General features: G+C 36.8%; 2 protein-coding genes across 2 annotated transcripts; both read left to right on the top strand.

Annotated features, from left to right (window-relative positions):
* The first annotated feature begins 1,264 nt into the window (after positions 1-1,264).
* Positions 1,265-3,598, top strand: LOC146912764 (receptor-like protein kinase FERONIA). The gene is made up of 2 exons (XM_085722245.1): positions 1,265-2,061; positions 2,830-3,598. Exons 1-2 carry the CDS (start codon positions 1,386-1,388, stop codon positions 3,528-3,530), a joined length of 1,377 nt encoding a protein of 458 aa, XP_085578371.1. The 5' UTR covers positions 1,265-1,385; the 3' UTR covers positions 3,531-3,598.
* A 406-nt stretch (positions 3,599-4,004) lies between these two features.
* On the top strand, positions 4,005-7,847 carry LOC146912763 (protein NRT1/ PTR FAMILY 8.1-like). The gene is made up of 4 exons (XM_085720780.1): positions 4,005-4,073; positions 6,841-6,880; positions 7,158-7,375; positions 7,479-7,847. The coding sequence occupies exons 1-4, from the start codon at positions 4,005-4,007 to the stop codon at positions 7,764-7,766; spliced, it is 615 nt and encodes a 204-aa protein (XP_085576906.1). The 3' UTR covers positions 7,767-7,847.
* Positions 7,848-10,555: the final 2,708 nt, after the last annotated feature.

Below are 10,555 nucleotides of genomic sequence, written 5' to 3'. Positions count from 1 at the left end.
CTCGGTAGGATCGTATCTAGCGTCATGAGTCTCATACACCTGCTCTTGTGTAAGATCCAGCACCTGCGACTGTGCATGTGAGGCCTTCACACCATCCAGTTTCCTGCGCCCCCTCCCCCTCTTAGCCATATGAGGGTTTCCCGCCATCCTCTCCTGCCTAGCACTATTCATCATCTTCTCTTTGCTGAGTCGGGTTCTACGTGGGTTCCTAGACATATGTACACAAAAACATCAAATTAGTAATTTTATCAAACACCTTGAGCGCAAAAGATAAAACAATGACTTGTTGTGTTAATTCAACTTCTACACTACCACCTTGTACATAAATCTACTCTAAAAAACATTCACAACAACAACATTCAATTATAACATCCTAAACTAACAAAAGATTATATTTTTAAACTAACCCTAAACATTAACATTTTACAAAAATTATAAAAAAAACACCTTATACAAACTACGTTGTATGTTAATAGCATTAGGAGGAGTATGTGTGATTTTCTTGAAGAAATTTGGATGATTTTCGTGAAAATGAGATTAGAGAAATTTGGTAGAGTTTGAGAGTTTTGAAGTTTTCTGGAATATGGTTAACTATTATTGCTTTCCGGAACATGTCCAGATTGCAACGGTAGTTAACTTGAGACTTTTGAAGTTTTCTAGAATATGGTTAACTATTATTGCTTTCCGGAACATGTCCATATTCTTGAGTCTACCAATGGAAATCGTTGTATCAAAAAAAATAAATGCTTTCTCTAAGAAAGCATTTATTTTTTGATTTCTGTATTATTTTGTATTCTTTATTTCCAAATTAAAGCAAAAAACAAACTTCCAAATTACAAATAAAAAAAGCGAGAATCGATTCTCAATTTATATTAAAAAAATTAGAAATTGATACATAGGCTAGGCTCTATTACTTGTATTTACTTGTAATAGAACTTATGCTTGATAGAAAAATTATTATTCTATTCTATATAGTTGACAAATGAGATGAAACTGAGTTCATTAAAGACGAAAAATGGCAAAAAAGAAAGCATTCATTCCCCTTCTATGTCTTACATCTATAGTCTTTTTGCCCAGTTGACTAATCACGAACGGTAGTTAACTGCCGTTAGAAAGACCGAATGGTAGTTTACTATTGTTGGGGCAAAATTGTCATTTTAATGTGTTCTTAAGCAAATCTTTTTGTGGGAAAATCAATTTTCATTTTCGAATTGCAATTTTCTTCAAGTTTTTAATAAGACCGAAGAACTTCCCCCCTTTCTCTACATTCTCAAGCCAAAGAAACCTTATCATCATCTTCATCACATACAAATTATTCTTCACTCTTCACAAACTCACATACTCTCCACCACACACACACTCATCAACAAGAACAAACAAAAAATATGAAACCATTGATAAACTTCAAAACCATAATCATCACCCTCTTATACTTTTCCACCTCCCTCTTACACCTTCAAGCCTACGAACCAATTGACCGTTTTAACCTCAATTGTGGCACAACAGGAAACTCTACCGACGGACAACGAACATGGACAGGAGACATAAACTCAAAACTTTTGTCATCATTACAAAACAACCCAACAACAGTTTCTGTTCCAAAATCTTCCATAAAAAAAGTTCCATATTCAACAGCTCGTTTATCACACTCAATATTCAACTATTCTTTACCCGTCAGTACAGGTCCTAAATTCCTCCGTCTATTTTTCTACCCTACTACTTATACCAACGGTTTTAACCGTTATGATGCTTTTTTTACCGTTATTTCAAATGGTTTCACACTTCTTAAGGATTTTAATGCTTCATTAAACGCTGATGTTGAAGGTGTTGATACTATATTGAAAGAATATGTTATTAACGTTGGTGATGATCAAAGGCTTGATTTGAGTTTTATTCCAAGTAGTGGAAATTCTAATAATTATGGTTTTATTAATGGAATTGAAGTCTTATCCATGCCTGATGATCTATACTATACACCACTTGAGGATCCTGGATTTTCACTTGTGGGGTCCACCATCATACCAGCATATACTATTCCAACCAGTGTTGCACTAGAGACTGGTAAAACAATTCAAGTTAACTTAGCATTCTCTTCTCACTTGCATTTATTTATCAAGTATGTAATTTCTATTTAGAAAGAAAAAAAAAATGTTAATATGTGTCTTTATATGCCATCGGGTACATGTTAAGACACTAAAGATTGAAATTATGTATTGAAAATTGTTCTATTTTATTTCTTACTAACAAACATCCTACTAGATGAATGTGTGTATCTTCCAAATTTTTTAATTGAATTTTGATCCAATAATAAAAATCAAGGATTAATTCTTAGAGTTTCACACTTAGAGAAGAATTTTAGTGTTAAATTCAATTAGCTAGATTAATGATTATGGATGCTTTAATTTATTCACTTGAAAGAATTGTTATTGTTTCACACTTCAAAGAATTTTAAACAAGATTTGAATCAGAATTATGCTATACTATATATTGTTATTGTTTGTTGGTTCATGATAACTAACGTAAGGAGATATGTTTAAACAATACAGAAGTAGCAATTTGCATTCAACAAAACAATTTTTAAAAGTTTTATAATTGTATGCATGACTTTGAAATAGATTATTTTTAGTGACAAGAATCACTTTCTTAAGTATGAATAAGTGAAAATTACGGGTTCAATTCTGCGTTTCAACACATCAAACATCATTAGAGCTATCAACTAAGTTGTACCCACAAATGGATTTCCTTTAAACATAGACCTAATGCCATCCTATTATATATTGGTTGCATTCTTTTTCGGCATTTAACAAAAATCAATATACTCCAATGCAGATTACAGAATCAAAGTTGGAGTGCAAGAAAACTCACCAAACATTCCAGACATAGGCATGCTCAGAAACTGGAACATCAATGACACAACCTATTTAAGAACACCAACATCACGTGACTTCGTCCTAGCAGACATATCAGGTACGAGGAACATAACTGTAACACCCGATTACATAGCACCAAAAGACCTCTTCAGATCATCACGTGACTTAGGAATCAATGCTACTCTCAACAGACTCTTGAACCTAACATGGGAATTCCCCGTTGATTCTGGCTTCACTTACTTTGTCAGGCTCCATTTCTGTGAAGTCGACCCGAACATAACTAGGGCGAGCGATAGAGTCTTCACCGTTTATCTACAAGGAAATGTGGCTGAAGAACAAGCTGATGTTTTGAAATGGACACAAAATCAAAAAGGTCTTGCAGTGCAACGAAACTACGCAGTTTTGATTCCAAAGAGTGAAAGTAATAGTAACAAAAAAGTTAACCTCAAAATTCAAATGCATGCTTATGGTGGTAATGGTGACCCATTTTTAAACGGATTAGAAATTTTCAAAATCAGTGATGTTGTTTCGAAGAATCTTGCTGGAGCGAATCCAGATCCGGTTAAAGAGAAGAATAGTGGAACGACAAAAATTATACTCAAAATGCATACCACTATAATAATAGAAATAATTGTAATCTATATTCTATATATTAAATAATGAGGAATCTTTTACTTGATTAATTTTTGGAAACAAAAACAAATGGCACCCCACTAAAGCATTCATAATATTTTGTCACGTGGTATTCCTTTAGAGACCAATGTTATGATTTAAAATGACATATAAGGAATTACACTTACATAACATAATTGGTCGAGACAAATGGACCTGTGACTAGTGATTTTAAGATCAAGGAAAGTTTGATTGTGCATAAATAGGAAAATGAACATGAAGAATATTGATGAAGTCACTCCTCTCCCCATTTGGTATTCTCTAGTAGAGTAATGACTTAATCTTAGGACTCAATCTTTTTGTATCTATTCTTTTCTCTTCTTTTATGTACTAACATCAACTATAATTGGGCTCTCATCTATCAATTTTTTTTTTTGAATTGATAATCAACTTGCAATTATCCAATTATTACATTGTCAATTTTGAGAACCCTTACATTGGTGCTTTCATTGTCACCATGACATGGGCTACATCCGTAGGAGCTCATTGGGAAAAATAGAAGCCGAGTATAATGCTGAATGGGCGAAATTGGTGTATCTGGACGGTTCGGGATATATCGCATGAGACCGAATTGAAGCCAAATTGGATCTGCGACGTAAATACTTCTCCGGAAGCTTTTCCCATGGTGTTCAGAACTCAATCGAGAAAACTCCAACACAACCATGTTCACCTCTGTTTATATCTTCCATGGCTGAATCGAAAGGACAACACAATTTTAGTACGACTAATTATGCACTAGAAATTTGAGAGTCGCATGCAAGAATTCTCGAGATATTGCAAGAGGCGAGTCCATTGCATGAGCCGAATTTAACAACATCGACGGAAAATTCGACAAGTGATTTCAATGGGGGAATGGTAGATCTACCAGAGGAAATAACACAAAAGCTAAGCAAGACGTCGAAATTATATGTTTGTAGCAAAACCGATGTCAAAACTACTTTTGCAGTCTCATTCATTTTTTAGCGTCTGGTCGACGATTCCGTTGTTGAACATGATTGTTATAGCACAAAGGTGACACCACTCAATATGGATAGAAAGCAAAAAAGCTATCCAGTTGTAATCAACCAAGGGGTTTTCAGGGCTTCAAATCATCCGTCAAATCCAATGGCCTTAGTTCGAGTTCAGCCGCTGGCGCCACCCCTAGACCATCGGACGCCGTCACCATTTCGGCTTCAAGGCTACCACCACCAAAACAACTTGACCTTATTAGCACTGACTTAGGAAAGCCCATGAGGAGAGTCTAACCCAAAAGACTAGTTCATCACATCAATCATTTTAAGTGGACGTGGTATCCCTTTCCTTTTTGGCGAGTTCATTCACCTATCAGTATTTGATGGACACACCTTAATCTAGCCTATAGGTAGCTCTTTCTGTGGTTTAACTCTCAATGAAAAAAGCATCAATTGTTAGGATTTAAGCCTACGAGGAGAGCCCAACCCAAAAGATTAATTAGTTCATTAAGTGGGAGAGTCTCATGACTTAAATACCACGTCAATCACTTTAATCTAGTCGATGTGGAACACCTAACAACCATTTTTATATTTCTATATGCGGATTTTTTGTCATTCTCTAATGTCGTACCCTTTTAATGTGGCTAAAATAGAGTGAGCTTGAAATATTAATGTGTCTAATTAAAAAAAGGCTTAATGATGTGTTTCGTCCCTGCAATTAGACCTCATTTAAAAATTAGTCCCTGTAATCGTTAATCCTGGCAATTTACCGTTGCAAACCTTAATCATTTAAAATTTCGTCCTTTGACCCACTTAATCATCGCCACGTCAGTAATACGGCTTGAAAGGACAAAAATACCCTTGAGACTATCAAACAAACGTGAAATTACCATACTATCCATGTCTTCTTCTTCCTCCCCTGGAACTAAAATCAACAATACCAAAATCTGGGTTTTTTGAACACTAATTATTCTCACATAAATCAACAGTGCCAATTTATCACAAGAATGCACACAATCACACCAATCACAAAAAAAATAAAAGAACCCACAAAAACCAACACCAAACTCATTGATTCCAGTAAACAATAAGGAAGTTTTCCTCAAGAAATTCATCCATAGGTTCATGCATAAACAACCCAGAAATTTATCCCCAAATTCGAAAATTAAAAAACTCTATCTCATAGAAATTTAATCCCAAAGTTGCAACTCATCCCTTTGATAATTTGTAACCAACTTGATAGATCTTTAAGCTACCTTACCTTCATTCAACATTCAGTAAAACAACTTCAAAAGATGGCAGCAACTCATTTCTCTCTGCTTCTGTTCAAACAATACTTGATAAACTAACTTCGACAGAGTTTGGTGATTTCATCAACAACAAAAATCTGAATCTCACACTCTTGAAGCAGTTAAAAACAACACCGATGACAGTTACAAACTTCAATTCCCTAGCCTCGTTCCTTTTCCAGCTGCAACTCATCCCTTCCCACCTTATAGATATGAAAAACACACATTGTGAGGTCGCCGTCGTCGTTTTCATTCCAAAATACACGTGTGGTAACAGGGGCGGATTCAGCGCCCGGCGACCCCGGGCGGTCGCCCGGGCTCGATCCGCAATTTTCTCACATTAGGCCCAACCTATAGGCCCATTTACACACTTCAAAAAAAAAATTGGGCAAATTGGGCAAATACATCACACGCGTACTCACTACTACTCACTTCTCTGTTCGCTGCCATGAGCTTCTTCAGAGGTAAACGACGACGGCGAGGCACCGTTTCAGGGAGAACGGGAGAAACAGAAACGACGCCATTTAGTAAAGATTGATCGAAGAGTGGGTAAGATGGTTTTGATCTGGCCGTTCTGTGGAAAATGTCATCTGCGGAGACGGAGTCTGTTGACGGTGTCGTTTTGTTGTGAAGATTCGAGAAGTGTGTCTTCTCTCTCCTGGTTGCTAATCTCTTCTTCTCATTCACTCTAATTCTCTAAAGGTAATCTCTTCTTCTCCTTCCTTTCTTTCCTTGTTTTAGGGTTTTAGAAAAATTGTAAAATTGGTTGTGCAATTGAAAAATTGATCATTTGAAGGACAAATTTAAACGATATTCTTAGTAGAAGTTGTTATGTGAATTGAAAAATTAGTAGAAGTTGTTATGTGAATTGAAAAATATGTGAAGTTTGAATGGGAAAAGCTATGAAGTTCGAATGGGAAATTGGGAATGATTATTTGCAATTGAAGTTTGAATGAACTTAGAATGACTACTACAGTAAAAGATTAGTAGTAGTTGTTATGTGAATTGAGATTAGTAGTTGTTATGTGAATTGAAAAATTGACTAAATTGCGCAACAAGGAAAAGACTGGAAACTGGAAAGCTTGCTGGTTCATTCTTGGTATATGATTAATCTTTATTGAAACAATGTTGTGTAAACTTTGCATAATAATGTATCTGAATGTTTGTATATCAGTGTTGTCAATCGCGGGAAATAGTCGCTTTTTCAAATTCCACTATGCTATAGCGCTGGTTTATCGTGTATTACAGAACTATAGCAATTTGTTCAAATACTGCTACACTATATAGCCGTAATTTGACAACACTTTTGTATATATGCTTGTGTATTATGATTTGAAGATACTAAGATGCTGAATTTTGAAACATTTTTGTGACATGAAATGAATGCTGTGAAAGATTGACATACTATGGTATGAGTACAAACTTGGTGAACTATCTCGGGCAACGTTTCAATCAGGGAAATGCAGCTGCTACTAAAAGTGTCAAAACCTGGTCTGGCACATGCTACATCACACCATTGCTTGGAGCCTTTTTAGCTGATTCATACGTGGGAAGATATTGGACAATTGCTAGCTTCTCTGTTATCTATGTCATTGTAAGTTAAGACCACATAGAATATTGTTTATTGGTGCAAATCATGTTCAGTTTCATTATATTTTGAGCACAATATTAGTAACAAATGTTGATTTTCTCTGCAGGGAATGGTACTTCTAACATTGTCTGCTACTGCACCTGGACTTAAGCCATCATGTGATGGTAATGTTTGCCATCCAACATCGGCACAAACCGCAGCAATGTACATAGCTCTCTACTTGATTGCTCTTGGAACTGGTGGTATCAAACCATGTGTCTCATCTTTTGGTGCAGACCAATTTGATGAAACAGATGAGAAAGAGAGGAAAAATAAGAGCTCTTTCTTCAACTGGTTTTACTTCTCAATCAACATCGGTGTGCTCATTGCTTCGTCGGTATTGGTTTGGATATAGATGAATGTTGGCAGGTAATATTCCATCTCTCTTAATTCAAATTGTAATTTTGTTCAAAAAAAGACGAACCTCTCTTTTAAATTTTTTTGCATATATTTTTGGCCCAGGCTCTATGAAATTCCTGGCTCCGCCACTGTGTGGTAAAGAACTGGACGCTCCGACACTGTGTTTGATGCCATGGAGAAGAGCGCGACGGCGGAGGTTGAAGAAGCAGCGGGAGACGGCAGAGCGCGGCGGCGGCGGCGTTGATTATCAGAAGCGGTGGTGTTGGAGTTAACAGTGGATTTTGGATCAGTGGTTGGAACTTTGAGGGAGGAGTGGATTTAGGGATTTTATAACTGTATATGTTGTGATAAGGAAAGAAAGGGAGAGTGAGATCTTGAAGGTGAGAAAAACACAAGAAGGGGGGTTGAATTGTGTTTTGAAAAATTCTTCGTTTCTCCTAAAAACTGAACACACTGATCAGAAGCTAGGTGAGACAGCTTCTGAAGTGATAATCAGAATCTAAATGCAGCGGAATAAAACAGAGAGAGAGAAGAAGAACGACACAAAGCAATTATACTGGTTCCTTCTACAATCCGGAAGTAGTCCAGTCCCCCTTGCACTTCCAAGGAGATTTCACTATGAGTAATATCTGATTACAAATGCTCAAGCACACAAGCAAGAGACTTCCAATGCTCAAGCACACAAGCAAGAGACTTCCTTTGCTCAAGAACACAATCAAGAGACTTCCTGCTCAAGCACAACTGCAAGAGACTTCCTAACTAAACAAAATTACACAGAAAATTGTTTAAGGTTGAACACTTGATATACAATCAGAGGTGCTCACAATACAAATCAGATACAGACTCAATAGACTTAAGAATTTCTAAGATATGACTTTGAGACACAGAAATTCTAAGTGAATGCAGAACAATTTCAGCAGAGGTTTGGTACTTGTGAAAATCTTGTGAGTCTTTCGTTCAGCGTTCTTGCATTACCAAATCTCTAGGTCTTCACTCCTTTATATAGAGGTGTGAAAGAGACGTTGTGAAATTGCCAGCGCACCAAAGAGTCGTTATTGAAGCTTGATCTTTCACCAATGATCTTTTGCCTGATTTGGTTGTTGTCCTATGAAGAACCAATTTGAAATCCATTCCTTATCCAAAGGAACATCTATGCAGGCGAAGCTGTATTCTGGAGCTGTTTTCTTGTCTTGTAGCGTGGACACAAAACAGAGTAGTGGAGAACGTGGTTGTACAATTCGTACAAAGTACAATGTCAACGCTTTCATCCAAATTGCAAGCACAAGCCTTCAAACACCTTTGAAATGACCGTTGCAAATTTCACTAATTCTTTGTTTGTGTTTACGAATCCAATAGACAGCTTTTGCATTGATAATTCTTCAAATCTTGAATCTTTTGCAAATCCAGTTGAGATTCAGCTTCTGGTGAAATGACTTCTGATGAGGCAGCTTCTGATGATGCAGCTTCTGATGAAGCAACATCAGCTCCTTCTTCATCAAGGACTAAATCACCAACACCATCTTCCAGAATATCCCATAATTCTTCATCTAGGCTCATGATGTAACTGTAAATGTTGGTCTTCCACCAAGAGAACTCTTCAGCATCTCCATTGAACTTTGGAACTTTTCCAACACTGGATTTCTTACTATCACTACAATCATGTGAGACATGTTTATAGCTAGTATCACTAGGACCAGTAGGAGGAGGAGTAGACATGTTTTTCTCAGATCTTTGACTGTTGCACGGTTAAGTGATACACAACAGACCAAGGCTCTGATACCAATTGAAGGTGAGAAAAACACAAGAAGGGGGGTTGAATTGTGTTTTGAAAAATTCTTCGTTTCTCCTAAAAACTGAACACACTGATCAGAAGCTAGGTGAGACAGCTTCTGAAGTGATAATCAGAATCTAAATGCAGCGGAATAAAACAGAGAGAGAGAAGAAGAACGACACAAAGCAATTATACTGGTTCCTTCCACAATCCGGAAGTAGTCCAGTCCCCCTTGCACTTCCAAGGAGATTTCACTATGAGTAATATCTGATTACAAATGCTCAAGCACACAAGCAAGAGACTTCCAATGCTCAAGCACACAAGCAAGAGACTTCCTTTGCTCAAGAACACAATCAAGAGACTTCCTGCTCAAGCACAACTGCAAGAGACTTCCTAACTAAACAAAATTACACAGAAAATTGTTTAAGGTTGAACACTTGATATACAATCAGAGGTGCTCACAATACAAATCAGATACAGACTCAATGGACTTAAGAATTTCTAAGATATGACTTTGAGACACAGAAATTCTAAGTGAATGCAGAACAATTTCAGCAGAGGTTTGGTACTTGTGAAAATCTTGTGAGTCTTTCGTTCAGCGTTCTTGCATTACCAAATCTCTAGGTCTTCACTCCTTTATATAGAGGTGTGAAAGAGACGTTGTGAAATTGCCAGCGCACCAAAGAGTCGTTATTGAAGCTTGATCTTTCACCAATGATCTTTTGCCTGATTTGGTTGTTGTCCTATGAAGAACCAATTTGAAATCCATTCCTTATCCAAAGGAACATCTATGCAGGCGAAGCTGTATTCTGGAGCTGTTTTCTTGTCTTGTAGCGTGGACACAAAACAGAGTAGTGGAGAACGTGGTTGTACAATTCGTACAAAGTACAATGTCAACGCTTTCGTCCAAATTGCAAGCACAAGCCTTCAAACACCTTTGAAATGACCGTTGCAAATTTCACTAATTCTTTGTTTGTGTTTACGAATCCAATAGACAGCTTTTGCATTGATAA

The sequence above is a fragment of the Medicago sativa genome, chromosome 6, assembly GCF_051527215.1.
Source record: "Medicago sativa cultivar Bolivia chromosome 6, Bolivia_mono, whole genome shotgun sequence".
Taxonomy (NCBI): domain Eukaryota; kingdom Viridiplantae; phylum Streptophyta; class Magnoliopsida; order Fabales; family Fabaceae; genus Medicago; species Medicago sativa.
Note: the sequence above shows the minus strand (reverse complement) of the source record. Positions and strands in the feature narration are given on the sequence as shown.